The sequence below is a fragment of the Tetranychus urticae genome, chromosome 1, assembly GCF_039701765.1.
Source record: "Tetranychus urticae isolate SD_2017Ah chromosome 1, NJAU_TeUrti_SD_1.0, whole genome shotgun sequence".
Taxonomy (NCBI): Eukaryota; Metazoa; Arthropoda; class Arachnida; order Trombidiformes; family Tetranychidae; genus Tetranychus; species Tetranychus urticae.
The window spans coordinates 16,608,603-16,625,732 of record NC_142958.1 but is presented as its reverse complement, the minus strand read 5'-3'; the positions used below and the strand labels follow the sequence as shown (position 1 = coordinate 16,625,732).

Genomic DNA, 17,130 nt, shown 5'->3' with positions numbered 1-17,130 from the left:
TTTCTCTCCTTTAGTTCTCCTTCCTAATAAATGATATTCCTGGAATAGACCCTGTTATAAATGAATATGGGATTCATAATAAATAATGTTGCAGCAATAACCAACAATATTTCCTTCCAATAAAAACGCCAATAGCTTTCTTTCAGACCAATAAACTCGGTTTGTCAGGTGTAACCCAGGCAAATGTAAAATTACTCGCTTGATCACTTGACTTGTATTCCTTAATTTTTGTAAATGTAGATAGATCTTCCAGTCACCAATTGAATCTGAAATAAAGATGAAATAGAGAAAATAAGCAACAGTCAAAAATAGCAACAGCACAAAGACAATTACACTTTGTTTACAATAGCGCAAGAAATATATAATTTGAACCATACCATTAAATTGATAGAGATAACAATGATAATAATGAAAGATTATTATTACTGAGACACTTAATTAATAATCTAAATCTTCACATTGTACATAAATGACTTTAATAATACTCAAGATTAAATGAGATCAAACAGGCTTCACAACCCAGGTTGAACACAAGAACCAAAATGACATGTTTGTCCAGTTCCATCTGATGGTTTGTACTCAATATAGACTGTTGCTTTTAAATGAACTCAATTTGAATCGTATGTGTTATTTGACTCTTTGAGCACTTATTGCGTAAAATATTATTATAATATCACGACTTGCGTATAGACTAGCTTTTCATGTTGACGCATTTACCTTGACTTAATTTTCAATGGATTAACTTTGAATTTCACAGATGAAAATAATTGCAATGCTCATAACCATAAGCGCATCCAACACAGATTTATTATAATTGGATTGATCCTTAGAATTTTTAAAATTGTTTCGTTTCCAAAAATTGATAGTTTCATGATAACAATAAAATAAATGAATTGAACAACCAGTTCTCTCGTAGATCCCTGGTAACATCTCATGGATGAAATATTTTAGGTGTTGCAGAGGTTTGAATGGAAAACTATTATTTTGCAGTAAATCGATAACCTAATAATATGCTTTAATGGTCAAGTAATTAATTCATATAGACCATTGCAAATGTTTTCTTCCTACAAATTGGCCTAAGAAACTTTAAAACCAGATAAGAATTATATTATAAATTCAATCCTTTAGCTAAAGCAATCTATAACAGTAGCAAAAGATAGAGAAAGTTTAATGAATCAAGGACATTACACTTTGATAAAAACCAACGGTGAGCTGGATATAAATGATAACCCTAAGTAACTTTATATGAACAGTATGAGACAAAAATTACATTGAAAATCTTGTAACAATGAATAAAAATTCAATCTTTACATGATTGTACATGTATATACTAACTAAATAACAATTATTTTATGGCAGATAAGCAAATTTGTTCATAATCCAATGGATTTAGGTAAACGAGCGAGTTCTATAAAAGAGTTTGCACTTGATTCAGGAAGACAAATATGAAAGATTGAGTCTGGCGATTAATGATGATTGTTCATTTGGCTTTTGAGCTGTTTCAGCACGCTAATAACAATATCACGAAGAGTAAGAGGTTTACAATGTTCTTCGAGCCAACCGAAAATACCTCCTGAGAGTTCATCAAAGTTTTTGACGGTCACTGCAGCATCAAACGATTGGAAAAGTGAGTCGCAAATTGCTTGGAACACTTGAAATTTGACATCTTCACTGACTTGATTACAAGTTTGTCCAGGTTGAGCTAGTTGATGATGTTTAACAATACGTTCATAATTGGCTTTCATTATCTGCAGAGCAATAACTTCTTTGCGAAGTGACTATCGGGAAGAAGGTAAAAAAAGACAAATTATTAGAAGAAACAATGATAAAGAAGCTTGTGGCTGCGCAATATAGCAAAGCGTATTTAAGTTGAATTGCCTTCATCAAGGCCTTTTGAGTTAAAATTAATGTCTCATAAATAAAAAAGAGCCAGCATTGGCAAAAGACGGGCTAAATATCTTTGATAGTAATTCATTTTTTTTAGGCTTGAGAATTGCGAATTAAAATTTGACAATGGTCTTAGGCCTAAAAAGATCAAACACATTGCTGGCTCCATACTGAATATACTTTTCCTACCTGTAAATCTTCTTCTTCTTTTTTTTGCTGCACCTGCATATACTGTATATACTCAATCGATCTTTGTAGGATTGTAGCTTTGCTGAGTTTGTAACTCGACACAGAATCTTGCTGAGCACAAGTTGGAACTAATGATTGAAGCTCTTCATATCCTTTTTTGATAGCGTCTCTTCTTTTCTGTTCAGCCATGGTATGAGCCTCACGACGCCTCTCTTTGTAACTTGTTGTTGACTTGTGATCGGAATCTTCATCATCAGTGGTCAACGAGGCATCAGTATTGTGGGTAGAAGAAGCTGAAATCATGGCGATTTCTGTGTTCATGAACGTAAGCTGATATCTAGATGGCTACAACAGTGATGAGAAAGAACGTCAGAAAAGATAAAATTCATATGTTAATAAAACTATAGAAGTTGAGAGTAAATTATACTTACCAATCTAGTGAAAGTCAGAGGTTTTGTTTCAAAATTGGGTTAACAGTACCATAAGTCAGAACGGACGCTAAAGAAGAAGTAAAGATCAGTTAGATTAATCGGTAAAACAAAAACAATTAAGAGCTACTGACTATGTATAGTATATTATCGTTATCGGGATGTTAAGGTTTCAAGTTTAAAATTGTCTGATTACTGTGTTGATACTTGAGATCTCTTCACAACCATATCAGCCAGCCGAAGAGGGAAGAGTTTAAGTTGTAGAATTAAATATAAACACTTGTGACAATATATTCAATTATTGTTTAATTGTAAAATTAAAAAATTAAAAAATTAACAAATTAACAAATTAATATCTTGATAAGCATGGAGATCAGATTGAAATTCAGACATAAGTATCAGTGAAGGAGTAAAGTAGAAAACAAATCAAGTTGAACATGGTAGTCGCGAAGGAAGAAAACAAGGTTATTAAGTAACTAACATTTCAACAGGTTCAATAATTTTAAAGTTGGTGCAAGATATTTCAAATATATTGTCGCCTCTGGATGATTTTCTGGTATATTTGTTGAACATATTAGTCGTGAGAACTGACGAGGAGACATTTCACAAGCTAATAAATGCGACTTGATTAGAAGACAAACAAATACCAATTACATATGTTAGTGAATAGAGCTTTCACTACAACGCCACCGTAAGTAAACAAAAACCGTTGTAATCTTCCGAGATCGCCACAAAGATGGATTTAAATAGATAACAATGAAATAAGATCAACAGAAAGAGTAAAATCAACACAAAAATGTTAATTAGATTTTAAATTTAAATCTCCACCAAAACTCACAAGTTCCAAAAGACTGAAGCTAAAAAATATTGCCTACTGGCTTCTGAAGGATTATATGTTTGCAAAACAATTGAAACTTGTAATTTAGGTTTTACGAAATAAATACTGTGTTAAGTAAACATTGAAACTAGTCGGTAATTAGTGAAATAATTAACAGCTTTATTACTAGAATGTTAATAAATTGCTAGAATAAAGATTCAAAGTTAGTTAAATTTGAAGATGGCGCTTCCAGCTGGATAATCTTTCATTGGTTGAAGGGTTTTGTATACATTACAGTGATTGGCCAATCAAAATTAGTTCATCTGAATTCGACTGTTGACATTCTAAATTCAGACGATCATTTCTGAAATGTTTAAATATTTCAGTTTTCTAAAGTTTATTTGGTATTTTTGGTGTTAGAGTGTTGTTATCCTTGTGATCTTCATTTTTCTGATAAAATGTCAGAACTATCTCTGGTTGATCCAACATGGGAAATGATTGATCCTAATCCCAATATTTGGTCCCTTTTTGCTGATTTTGATAAAAGATTTTTTAACGGCACGTTAACTTCAAGTTTCGTTGAATTGATGTGGTCTTCCAATCGTATGACTTCTACTGCTGGACTTTGCTGTTGGAATCCTAGAAACAATTATGCTACAATTAAACTATCATTGCCTTTGCTCCAGCTCCGTTCAAGAGCTGATTTGGTTGAAACTTTGCTGCATGAGATGATTCATGCCTATTTGTTTGTTACTCGGGAAGATGATAACCACGAATCTCACGGGCCCAAGTTTCATATGCACATGTTCAGGTAAGATTATCAAAACTCCATAATTCCATTATTGCATTGAGTTGCCATTCATTTACTATGTGTTTCTCTTTATAGAATCAACAAACTGGCTCGTACCAATATAACTGTTTATCATACTTTCCATGATGAAGTCAGATCCTATCAACAGCATGTTTGGAAGTGCGATGGTCCTTGTGCATTAAGGCCTCCGTATTACGGCTATGTCCGTCGTGCAAACAATAGAAAACCTGGCCCTTATGATTATTGGTGGAGTCAACACCAATCTAACTGTGGAGGAAATTTCGTAAAGATTTCAGAACCAGAGAAGGTTGTGAAACCTAAACAGAACGGAAAAAGCAAGCAGGTAGCAGAAGTAAAAAATAACAAACGTATCCTCGATTTTTTCAAGACAACTTCACCTATTAACAGTCCAAACAATAAAAGTCCAACCACAAGCAGTCCATTGAATAATAAGATAGAAACGAAAAGTACACCGCTGAAATCAAGTCCAACTATTAAACACGCTGATATCAGACATTTCATCTCACCAGTCAAATCTCCCGAGCCTGAAACAACGTTTCCTGGTAAAGGTCATCGTCTTGGTTCTGCCTCAGAACTCGACAAACCTGTCAAAAAAATGAGGCTAGAAGATGTAGAAGTTGGTGAGGTATCGAGTAGTCAAGATAGATCTTTGCCTACCCATCTAATTAGTCAAGATACGGTCAAACCTATCCTTGCAATGAAAACTGTTAACTTCCTTCAAAATGGTAAAAGGACAATGCAAAACTCTGAATTACCAGACTTGCTCTCTCAAATTGTAAATAAATCTACTTCCTCCACTGAATCAAGCAAGGAAAACCGCGCGGAGTCGTCTTCTGGACAGAAACTAAATCACTCAAGCCATTCAGCAGTTACTTTATCAGATGACGAGGACTTCACCTATGATCTTCCCGATTTTGACATTGACGACTCTATTATCATTGAAACTGTCGTAGATAATCGAAACGAACAAGATGTTGCTAAAAGTCTAGCTGTTGATTTAAATCAACCCTCTACTTCGAAAGTTCAAGAGCCAATACATAATCCAGATGAGGATGAAGATGATTTCACTTATGATCTACCTAATTTTATACCATTTTGTGGACCTGGACATAGACTGGGTTCTGCAGTCACCAATAAAGCCCCTTCCCGGCAGTCAAAAAATTCCACTAATGTGATTCAGCCTAAACTAAACAATGCTCAAAAAACTCAAGTCATCAACCTTATTTAAACCATTTTCAACTTTTGATATTTTTTTATCATTGTTTATTGCGTTAATTATGAGAAAAGCGGGTCTTCTACTGTTGGATCTTTAGATACATTCATGTTTAATAGATGAATTATATCTGAAAATAATGCCATCAATGAATTAAAACTTGAAGAAAACTTTTTTTAATGTCTATCTAATCTTTATATTGAATTCGGTGCGTGAAAATGGTTAACGTGATATAATCACTTAATAGCACAGCATAAAATCATCAACCTAGACTCGATTAACAATATAATCAATAGTAATTAACAATTTGATTAACCACTGATACGTGTAAGATGATCACCGCAAGTCAAATTAATTCCAGCTGATTTTGTTGAAAAAGTTGGGATAAGTGTGTTATTTAGAAGAGACATATTCAAGGCTTTCAGTTTAACCTTGCATGTTTACCTTTTTCTTCTACTGCTCTGAAAATGTTAAAAAATCATGTGAATCGTAATAAGTAATGTTTAGAATAACGTACAAATTTTTTGACGGTTTACATCAATTTAGTCATTTAGTTGCGATAAGAAACCCATCTATTTCAGGCTATGGAGCTCGGTTGATAAGTGTAAATCGAGTGACATGTTCCTCACATCAACAACCCAAACCTAATTCTGATGCAATCGGCGGTTATGGTGAAGAAGAAAGAATCGTCAAATGTCTGACGGATTCTAACTTGGGACAAATTCAAGGAAAAGTGAATCTAGAATGGAAGGCGGTAGAGAAACCGGATAACCTTAAATCAATAGGTTACTATCTTAAATTAAGCCAATTTCGACTTACAAGTTTGGTTGCACTGACTACATTGGCCGGTTGGATGGATTGTTTGCAATTTGATCCTGTTATCGCCAGCGTATCTCTTATTGGTATTGGTCTAACTTCTGTCGCAGTAGCAAGTCCCAATCATTTTTTGGAAATACCGCATGATTCACAAATTATGAGAACTCGAAATCGTCCCGCAGTACTCAGTCAACTTTCTTCTGTACCTGCTTTTTCGTTTTCTACGATTTCTGGAACAGTTGAACTCATTGCAGCAGCAACTTTCATTAATTCTTTGACTGTGGCATTAGGTGCAGTTAATCTAGTCCTTAATTCATCTGTATATAAACCCATTAAACAAACGAATGTCAATATTTCTTTGATTTACCCTGGTTGGAAATTCAACAGATGGATTCAGCTGTCTGGAAAATCTTCATTCTCCTCTTCTCCTTCTCCTTCGACACCCTCTCCAGCGCCTGTATCAACCCATGAATCTAATAATGGCCAAAATCAAGCTTCTATAATAATCACAGATAGTTGTGCTCAACGATTAAAACAAGTGAGCGGAGATGGTGAATTTCTTCGAATTCAAGTTGAAGGCGGTGGATGTCAAGGATTTAGCTATAAATTTGATTTAGACAATCATATCAATGATGACGATATTATATTCCAAAAGGATGGTAGCTCGGTTGTTGTTGATAGCACTAGTTTGGAATACATAAATGGATCAATTGTTGATTATTCTTCTGAATTGATAAGAAGCTCTTTCAAAATTGTTAACAATCCTCAAGCCTTACAAGGTTGTTCTTGTGGTGCTTCTTTCACAATTAAACTTGATTAATTTAAAAGCCCTATTTAAAAACTAATTTCTGTATCAAACGTGATTAGTGACTATTGTTATTTTATCGGATCTGAGATCTATTCAGTTCAATTATAGCTGTTTGCTTTCATTGGATGAAATTTATGTTGATTGATGATTCCTAATCAGTGAGTTAGGGTTGCTACGGAGATAAATAGATTGGATAAATTGCAAAGATCTGCTTCTGTAAGTATGAATAGATATTACTGCTAACTTTAAATTGTATTATTACCATAACCAACCTCATCAATTTTTATTATTATTGCTTTAACATCACTTTTGCTTCTGATTATTCACCTATTTGGTGTGCCAATCTTTATTAACTTGTTACTTAATGTGTTACTTGTTAGAATACTTAACTCAAGTACCAGTGACAAATATTCCAGTGACAACAATACCTCAACGATTGTGTTCAACCAACCCTTCCCATCTTATAATTAATTAAAGAATAATTGTTACAAACCTGACTCAAAATGAGTGAATCAAATGACCTTCAAAGTGACATTAATACCATTCAAAACGACTCAAATACAAGTGACCAACAAACAAATCAACTACTACAAGGAGAAACAAGCAACAACCAAAATACAACAATTATTGTCCCAGTCTCAGAAGACGAAGAGGAATTAAAGAGAAAGAAAAATCTCACCGATTGGGGTCTTAAACTATTCCACTTTGGAACCGATACAATTAAGGAGGACAAATGGAGTGAACTCAAAGAACAAGACATCACAAACATAGCCGAAATCGAATTAATCCTCCAAGACCAACAATTATTAAAGAAACTACACATTGGAGCCATCAAGAAAAGACGATTGGATCTGCTGGTATTTCGGAAGAAACAATTATTCAATGAAACAATCAACGATGCAACGAAACCAGGAACAAGCCAACAGACATCAAACCCCCGAAAACGACCGACAACAATTATTAAAGACAACGAGATCACCTATGCAAAAGATCCTAAGATACCAAAAATCGTTAGTCAAGCGAATGAACAGCCGATCCCAAGCCACTGGATTGAGATAAAAGAAACCCCAAAAGACCCAGTGATACTGGCAACAAAAACGGGTATGTCGCCTAAAAAACTGGATAACTTAGTTAGAGAACTCAAACAAAAAGGTGAAATAAAGACTCCAATAAAAAATCTTAACCCAAATATGAAAGGAGTCACAATAAGACTCAGAGAAAAATCAGATATCCAAACAATTATTAGGGAACTAAACAAACAGAACATTGAAGCAATTTCACCCAAACCCTTTGATCCAGTTATATGGATCAAAGGAAAAAAGGTGAATGAACTTAAATGTTCAATAGACGATTTCATGGAAGAAATCATTGAAGAAAATAAATTTGAGAAGGATAATAAATTCCTTTTTAAACCCAACAAGAATAATTATTTACTCTTTAGAGTATCACAAGCCACTAGGTGCAGAATCGAGGAACTCAGGGGCCAAATAACTTGGCAATGTAGGACTTATCAAGTCACAGACTATTTCAAGATAATACAATGCCGCAATTGCTGGAAATTCGGCCATAGTGTCTGTACCAGCCAAAAGATTTGTGAATATTGTTCACAGAGACATACAGATAAATGTCAAATCAAAGAAGACAAAAATAATTATTCTTGTTGTAATTGTGGAGGAAAAGGTCATTCAGCAAGGGCAAAAACATGTCCAAAATACTTAGAAATACTATCACTAGAGATAGCAAAAACAAACTATCAATACACCTTTGTGATTCCTCCATAAAAAAATCTTCTTTTGTGTATAATTCTATTTATGTAACCCAATCAAAACAATTATTCAATTAAAAATCCATTTAATCCCACCAATAACAATCAAACTAAAAACGATAAACAAAACTTAAATAAAAAATATCCTTTGGTTAATCTCCTAATCAAATTCAATAGCTAATATAACCTTTCTCAAAAGTACAAAACAATTATTTATGTAACCAATAAAACAAACCAATCTAAAATTCAAATAAAAAACAGATTTATATTCAAACAAATCAAATCAAAATCAAAATAAAACAACATTAATATACAAAATTGAAATTGCAAATTTATTCAAAATAATTATTCAACTCTTTGAACATGGAGGTGACGATTGGTCACTCAATTATTGAAATATGAACCATGAACTGGTTCATAAAAATTAAACAAAATGAATTAACAGAAAATGAATGAGTTAAAAAACAAAAAAGAAACAATTATTCATGGAATAGAAAGTCATATGAGTAATGACATGAAGTTTAGACAAAATGAATAATATAAAAGATGAATGATAAGAGAAATAATTATTCCTCAGCAATAGAGGAAAGACGAGGCTCAAAATTAGCCTTTGGTACAGAGTGTAAATACAACCAAGCACCCAATTCATCCTCATTATCGAGAACCTTTTTCTTTTCAAAAAGCATGAGTGGTGTGGTGGCAGGAACACCAGAAATAAAAGAACTGGTATCAACACAGGATGACAAAGTCCTATGATTTAAAAGCAACAAATCAGCATCGTTGCTACCAACTCCAAAGGCTTCTTTGACTCTCTTCAAAAATTGTTCCTTATCGCGCACGAGAGGAATATACTTATAAGACCATTCATGACCAGAAGCCAAAAATACCTTTACAAAGCGTTCAGAGCCATCCATAACAGGATCTGTAATAGAAATAAAAAAATAATAATTATTTAATACGAATAGACAAACAAATAAAACAATTATTAAATCAATACTTACTAATATTTCCAGAATGAGTCCGCATAGATAAAACTCGATACTTAGACTGATGTTTAGCCATAATTAATTTTTGGCGATTCAACAAATCCTCAGTAACCGGAGGAGGAACAACAATATCGGTGTTAGGTGTCCAACTCGACAATTTTTTGAAATCAGCACAAACTATAACATGTTTGATATACTCATAGGGACCAAAATCTTGATGGCACCCTTTGCACTCAATAATTATTCGAGTGTAATGAGCCTCTTCAATCTCACAGAAAGGACGAAAAAAAGGGTCCTCAAAAGCTTTAGCACATCCAGCCGGACATCGAGGATATTTTTTTCCATTTCGATCAATACCATAATTCCGATTTACATCAAGATTCTGTAGTGAAATAATACAGGGTTGACAGAAGTATTTTTGACAGAATTTTTGATTATATCCTCCTGCATGAACTCGGGGACTTAGACAAAGCCGATCACAATAATTGCAAAAATATTTATGCAGGAATTCATCCCCACGAACCATAGATTTATCACACTCCATCTAAATAATTATTGAAACAAAAAAAAAAAACAGATCATCAAATTGAATTAAAAAACCAAAATAAAACAACAAATTATAAAAAAAAAAAAAAACGCTAAAAATTTTCTTTCGAATAATTACCTTTTTTACCAAATAAAATTGGTATTGATAAACTGAAATTGATTGACAAATGAATACAGAAATGATGATACCAAACGAACCTATCAAATTAAAAAATCAATAATAAATAAAAATTAATCAACAATGATAAAAACACAAAAACAAAATCAATAACAATTATTTAATCAAAAGCCAATCATGGCAAACTTACCTCTTAAAGAACCTTTTTGTAATCTTACAACGCAACAAGAAAACCGATAAAGGTGATAACTGATAACAAAAACAATTATTGAGTAATAAAACAAGTAATTAAAACAGTGATTAGATAAAAATTAACAACTCTTGAACTAATCAAAATAATTATTCAACTAATGAAGTAGCATTTAAACACCTAAAAACAAAAAGCTAGCTAACAAACTCCTTTCACTTAAAAGATAATAAACTAGACAACAGAGGGCACTAGATACAAAAAATTACACGAAATTCAAAAATAACCAGAAAAAATAAAAAACCAGATAACAGATGGCGCAAATAACGGAACCAGAAAAAATAAAAAATCAAATAATAGAGGGCACTCACATCAATGCAAACGTAATAAAATCACAATCAAAAAACAAAAATTCAACAATTAACAGTTAAACTACCCCCTGACTCAAATAATTATTATTCATATTGAAAATTTCCCCTCTACCATACCAAACAGTCAAAATGAGTCAATCAGACTCAACAAATTCCTCAACACAGTCATCAAATGACTCCTCAACAGTATCAAACCCCCTAGAAGATCCACTTATATTAAATGTAATTCAACAATTATTAACACTGGATGTTGATACCTTTCTAGAGACAACCAGATTATCTCAAAGTTCCTGCATCAGCTTAATTACACTCATCACATGCTCTCATCAAAAAGTGGATGAAACAATTATTACCAGTTTATACAAATTAATTCAAGCAGTTGATAAACTACAACCTCGTTTCGCATCAGCAAATACCATACTCAACTCAAGTGCCAGTGACAATTATTCCAGTGATACCTCAACAAACCCACCACAACAACCAAACCAGTCACCTCCACAACATCCTGAAAATCAAATTATTCCAACAAATGACACCAACCAACTAAATGACAAAGAAACCGATGACGAAGAAGACGTGAAAATAATTATTGCCACCAAAAAGACACAATGGGAACCAACAACCGAAATTAAACAACACATTTCTTTTGTCAGCGGCCATAAAAGTTCAAGACTAAACTACCACCTCCATAAAAACCTCCCGAACCACATTCTGCTAAAAATTATTGAGAATAACGATCCCGACATTGAGGTAATCTTTGTAAAATTTAAAATAATTATTCTAAAGGACAATGTAAATGCTGAAACAGCATCAACAATAATAGAGTACTTCTGTGAATCTTATCTTGAAGAATTTAATGAACAATTATTTATCAGAAAAATTCAAATAGATAAATCAAACTTCTCAATAATTGTTTATATAAAAAACTCCCAAATTTATAATAACATAAAAAGCCAACAATTCAAAATTGTCATCAACCAAATTCCCTACAAATTTAACCCTAAAACAAAATATCTAGTCTGCAAAAATTGTAAACACTCCTACTCCGGAGGACACGGAAGATGTTCTCAATAATTCATTGGAATCTCAATTCAGAAATTGAAAAAACAAGAACAATTATTGAAAAAATAGAAACACTCAAGTATGACATTATATCCATAAATGAACCTAACTTCAGATTAATTACAAACATATTTCCAAGCTCCTCTGACAACACATTTTCTAATATAAAAAATAACTATGAAATTTTCATTAATAACCAAACAATACTAATAACAAAAAATTCAATAAAGGCCAAAAAAATTAATAATTCAATTGAAAATTTAATACATGTAAAAACAAAACAAATAAATGTAATCAATTGTTATATTTTTCAAAGAAACCACAAAAAACACAAAAAACAAACATCAGAAATAATCAAATACATATTAGATCTTAAACCACCAATAATTATTTGTGGAGACCTAAATGTTCAAGACCAACTCTGGTCATACAATTTTAAAGCAAAATCTGAATGGTCAATAATTTATGAAACAAAAAACCTGAAAAATTACCAAACACCTCAAATAGATAACTATACCTTTCATCTGCAAGATGACAAATCTTGGATAGATGTCATATTGATTCCTGAAAACACAGAGATAATAGAAGGGGAAACAATTGTTTCAAATTATGACCATTCATTGATTAGCACAAAAATAAATGTCAAAATACCAAAAAATGATCCAATAAAACAAACAAAAACAATTATTAAAAACTGGCAAATCAAACTGAACAAATCAGATCAAACACCAACAAAAATTGACAAAAACACACCACTGATAAAAAATTGTCTTAAAATTATAAACTTTCCAATCACAAACAGAATCAAAAAAATTACCAAAATCAAATCAAACTACTCATCAGGTATAAGAAAACTTAACAAACAAAAGAAAAAAATTATTAAACAAAAAGATTGGCAAAACCTACAACCAATAAAAGATAAAATACTAATCAAAAAGAAAAAACATTCAATGAAAAACTTCACCTTTACCACAACAGAAGAAACCTGGAAGTGGATTAATACTAAACTAATCAATAAAACTAAACAAAAAATAATTACATCTACCGATAAACTAAATGATGATGAAAAATTATTTTTAACAAATTGTGTCTTAAATAATTTTTCAACAAAGAAACCCTACTTTAATGACTCTGACTTTTCACCTTTCCCTGGTAAATTAGATAAACATGTTTTTGATCTCGCTCTTAATCAAACACTAAAAAGTAAAAGCTCACTAAGAGCCGACGAATTTAACCCATATATATGGCAAAAATTCTGTAAAATAAATGCAAATAAAATTCAAATAATTATTCAAAAAATATTTGAAATATCATATATACCAGAAGCAATCAGAATCCTAGGTGGTGGAATACTTCCTAAACCAGACGGCAAAAGATTGCGAATTCTAAATTCACCAAACTATCTGTTAAAAATAATTGATAAAATCATAACTTACCAACTAACAAAAATAAGTGAAGAATGGTTTCTACCAGGGACACAATATGCATTTCAAAAACAAAAAACAACAGACCAAGCTTACCTGAAAGCCATCAATAGTGACATGAAAAATTATTTTTACATGAAATTAGACTTAGAAAGTGCGTTTGACAATGTCAATATTGAAAAAACAATTATTCGATTGAAAACAATCAATCCATCCCTCAGTAAAATAATAGAATCATTGAGTTCAAGAAGATATATCAAACTTCTAGTAGATAACAAATTCTGGTACAAAACAGAAAAGAATGGAGTCTTACAAGGAACGTCAAGCGGCCCTTTACTCTTTATAATGACTCTTGACTTTCCCATCAGACAACTGACACAGAAAATCCCAGAAATAACAATTATTTCCTACGCAGATGATTTTATTATAAAAATACCAAAAGAAAAACACAACCAATACAAAACAAAACAATCAACAGAACAAAAACACGAAATAATTATTAATCAAATAAGCAAATACCTAAATGAAATAGATCTAAAAATTAACTTTCAAAAATCTAAAACATACTTCTGGTCAAGAGAGACAAGATCTACCTTTTACAAAGAATTCCAAATCCTAGGCTCAAATACATATATAAGCAAACAACACATATCACAATCAACTAAAGAAATACACCAACAAATTATCACAGAATTCAGCGGTATACTCAAATATCTTCCGTATCTACCACAAAAAATAAAGAAAATAATTATTAGTTCAAAAATCCTCCCTCCGATTAAAAAAATCGGTTATAACATATTTAAACATCTTCCACCTGAAGAATTAATTCCTTTCATTCTAAAGGAATCAAAAAAACTACTAAACATCTTTCACTCAAATTATACCGGCTATCAAACCCTCTGGACTATACATGCAACAGATCACCCAATACAACAAATGTGGCAAACAATTATTGAAAATCAACACCTTGAAATTGACGAACTAAACAATTATTATATACATCCACAAATAACAATCACACCTTACCCGATTAATGAAGACTTCTTTTGGAGAAGAAGAAAAAGATCGGACCCAAAAATGAAAATTTATAATACAAAAACTCAAATAAGCATCGAGATAAACAACCGAATCAACAGCAGTCTCAAGAAAACAAGTAATCATGGTTGGCTTTTGATGGTGGTGATGCAGTTCGATCTCAATCTTCAAGATATTTGGATCCCATGGCAAATTGGACAGCACCTGAATGGAAATTCAATAACGAAAAAAGAATTATTACTAATATGTAAAGAGAGAGACAACAAACCCTGGACATGGTTTACAAGTGACCAAATTATTGAACAATTCACCATCCCATCATACAAAATGAACCTAAAAGACAATAATTATTTACCTGTTTACATCAAAAAACAACAAATCTCAACAATTGTTAAAACAAGACTATCAACCATCATCTTCAAGAAAAATAAAGAAAACAACCCATGGTCAATATTCACGCCATCGCTAACCAACCTAACAGATAAATATGGAAATATTGGAGCAATTAGTCATTGGAACTTTGAAAAAATTATTTACAATCTAAGGAAGAACTTAAGTTACTTACCATGCTGCGGAACAAGAATAACATTCAGTCACATAAATGAAAGCCAATGTACAGCGATGAAAGAATTAAGAGAATACCACGATTTGGATAACCTAAATATTGAAAACCCAATAACCAGGAGACAAAAAACGAAAAACATAAAACAATTATTTAATCTCTTAACAGAATCAATTAATATTTTCAAAGAAATAACCTTATTAATGTAATAACAATTATTGTAAACGCCTTACTTCCCCTACTTCCCTTCCCCGAGACCTTTTTTACTTGTAAATGGTTGCCTAAGCCATTCATAGATGTGTAACCAAGGAGCCTTTAAAGGAAAAAGGCACCAGAACCACATCTGATGGAGCTACTTTATGTTTAAGTGCTCCAACCTGATCAACTGTATCAGCCACAATCTGTAAAAGGTTTCACACTTGCTATGTGCGTTTCAATAAATTGTCTTATGTGTCTATATTTTTCTTCGTGTGTCAACTTATTTTTCAAACCTTCACAAAAAGTCACTTCTCCATTCTTTGTTGACTAATTTTTATCACCTTGTTTACCTCTTTTTTTTCATTGTTTTACAGCGTGACTACACCCATTGTCTCTAGTATTGTTTCCTGTGATTGATTACTTGAGATCTCAATTAACAAAGACAATTTTTTCTGCGCTTTGATTGTTTCTTGTTTTTCAAGTCAACCTGTGAAAGTTTGAGCCACAATGTCTAATGATGACAAAATTTCCAAGTTGCGAAAGATCTTTCTGGAAGAAGCATCTGAAGAGAGTCACCTTTATGATCCACAGGATATTGACCAGTTGAAAACAGATGATTGGTCGGTGGAAAGGTATCTTCTCCATTGCAAGGGAAACATTGAATCCGCCTTGCCCATGTTGAGAGAATCCATGAGATGGAGAAAATCCTTTGGCGTCAACAATCTCAAAGAAACTGATTTTCCAAAAGAATACTATTTATCTGGAAGTTTTTTCACATATTTACCCGATCGAAAGGGAAATGCCATGGTCTATATTAGAGGGAAACTTCACCGTAAAATAGCTGAATGGTCTGAAATACATAAGAAATTCTTTGTTTTCATCATCAATAAATTAGACAAGGAAATGGGTGGCCATCGTTATGCTGCTTTTTGGGATTGTGAAGGTGCAGGATTAGCAAACGTTGACACTGAAATGCTCTCATTTATGGTGACCACAATTTCATCCTACTTTCCTTATGGCTTGGAATATGTTTTACTTCATGAACTTCCATGGGTTCTCAATGCTATCTACCATTTAGCCAAAAGTTGGGTTCCCGAACATTATCAAAGACTCGCTGTTTTCGCCAATCGAAGCAACATCACTGATTATATTGCCCCTGAAAATCTTCCCGATTATCTGAATGGAACTTGTACAGTAAATTATCGCAACGTACCAGAAGGAGTTCCAACTGCTCGAGAATGTGAATTACGCTATCAGCTGCTTGAAAATTCAGCCTACAAACTGGAAACCTATTTAGAGAATTACTGTCTAGAATCATGATGGGTAGAAAACAATTAAAGAGAAAAGGAAAATCAACAATTTAAATAATTTTGTAGAATCTTAATATCTTTGGTATTATTTAACTTCAATCAAAACTCACCCAAAAAGCAGTTCTAAACACATAATCAACCTGTTGTGATCTGAATGGATCCCAATCACAATGCTTTACTCAATTATTCAGGATCTCTTTTTTATACTACAAACTGGACTCAAAACATTCACAAGTGCCTCGAAAAAAAACAGTCAAATCTAAATTTCGTTATCATGGTAACATTAAGGTTAACGACTCTTCAATATGCTTTCAACTATCTATTTTTTTCTGCATTTTCCTCCATTTCTCTATTTTTTCTATTGATATACAAGTTTTTTGTTTATTTTAAATATTTCATAATAAGACTGTTTACTGATGACGCTCACTCTAATTGTCAACCATAAACGTTTTTAGACACTAATCAACTCGTAATTTATTCAACTCCAACTAGTACAAAGTAAATGTAAATCAAGTAAAGATGATGAACAAAATAACGCGAAGATAAATAAAGCTGTGGCGATCGACTCACAATCAG

At 32.3% G+C, this 17,130-nt stretch overlaps 6 protein-coding genes across 8 annotated transcripts; 4 read left to right on the top strand and 2 right to left on the bottom strand.

The window, feature by feature from the left end:
* Positions 1-1,103: 1,103 nt before the first annotated feature.
* Positions 1,104-3,146, bottom strand: bigmax (helix-loop-helix-leucine zipper transcription factor bigmax). The gene is made up of 4 exons (XM_015940343.3): positions 2,639-3,146; positions 2,508-2,574; positions 2,077-2,421; positions 1,104-1,778 (listed from the first exon to the last, which is right to left on the bottom strand). Exons 3-4 carry the CDS (start codon positions 2,395-2,397, stop codon positions 1,467-1,469), a joined length of 633 nt encoding a protein of 210 aa, XP_015795829.1. The 5' UTR covers positions 2,398-2,421; positions 2,508-2,574; positions 2,639-3,146; the 3' UTR covers positions 1,104-1,466.
* Positions 3,147-3,647: 501 nt separating this feature from the next.
* mh (DNA-dependent metalloprotease SPRTN) lies at positions 3,648-5,546 on the top strand. Its single transcript, XM_015940339.3, has 2 exons — positions 3,648-4,132; positions 4,208-5,546. The coding sequence occupies exons 1-2, from the start codon at positions 3,780-3,782 to the stop codon at positions 5,379-5,381; spliced, it is 1,527 nt and encodes a 508-aa protein (XP_015795825.2). The 5' UTR covers positions 3,648-3,779; the 3' UTR covers positions 5,382-5,546.
* A 319-nt stretch (positions 5,547-5,865) lies between these two features.
* LOC107372169 (uncharacterized) lies at positions 5,866-7,009 on the top strand. The gene has a single exon (XM_025160144.2). It carries the CDS (start codon positions 5,866-5,868, stop codon positions 7,000-7,002), a length of 1,137 nt encoding a protein of 378 aa, XP_025015912.1. The 3' UTR covers positions 7,003-7,009.
* Positions 7,010-7,023: 14 nt separating this feature from the next.
* Positions 7,024-9,749, top strand: LOC149094678 (uncharacterized). The gene is made up of 2 exons (XM_089266326.1): positions 7,024-7,206; positions 7,371-9,749. The coding sequence occupies exon 2, from the start codon at positions 7,494-7,496 to the stop codon at positions 8,769-8,771; it is 1,278 nt and encodes a 425-aa protein (XP_089122452.1). The 5' UTR covers positions 7,024-7,206; positions 7,371-7,493; the 3' UTR covers positions 8,772-9,749.
* On the bottom strand, positions 9,067-15,186 carry LOC149094677 (uncharacterized). 3 transcript variants are annotated; one of them, XM_089266328.1, is made up of 8 exons: positions 15,050-15,186; positions 14,840-14,958; positions 14,476-14,688; positions 13,346-13,428; positions 10,596-10,654; positions 10,406-10,485; positions 9,757-10,285; positions 9,067-9,677 (listed from the first exon to the last, which is right to left on the bottom strand). In XM_089266328.1, the coding sequence occupies exons 7-8, from the start codon at positions 10,283-10,285 to the stop codon at positions 9,322-9,324; spliced, it is 885 nt and encodes a 294-aa protein (XP_089122454.1). In that variant the 5' UTR covers positions 10,406-10,485; positions 10,596-10,654; positions 13,346-13,428; positions 14,476-14,688; positions 14,840-14,958; positions 15,050-15,186; the 3' UTR covers positions 9,067-9,321. The 3 variants fall into 3 exon arrangements, with proteins under 3 accessions (XP_089122454.1, XP_089122453.1, XP_089122455.1); XM_089266327.1 differs by lacking the exon at positions 13,346-13,428; XM_089266329.1 differs by lacking the exon at positions 13,346-13,428 and having other exon boundaries at positions 10,406-10,654.
* Positions 15,187-15,300: 114 nt separating this feature from the next.
* Positions 15,301-17,016, top strand: LOC107372171 (motile sperm domain-containing protein 2). Its single transcript, XM_015940342.3, has one exon. The coding sequence runs from the start codon at positions 15,752-15,754 to the stop codon at positions 16,562-16,564; it is 813 nt and encodes a 270-aa protein (XP_015795828.1). The 5' UTR covers positions 15,301-15,751; the 3' UTR covers positions 16,565-17,016.
* Positions 17,017-17,130: the final 114 nt, after the last annotated feature.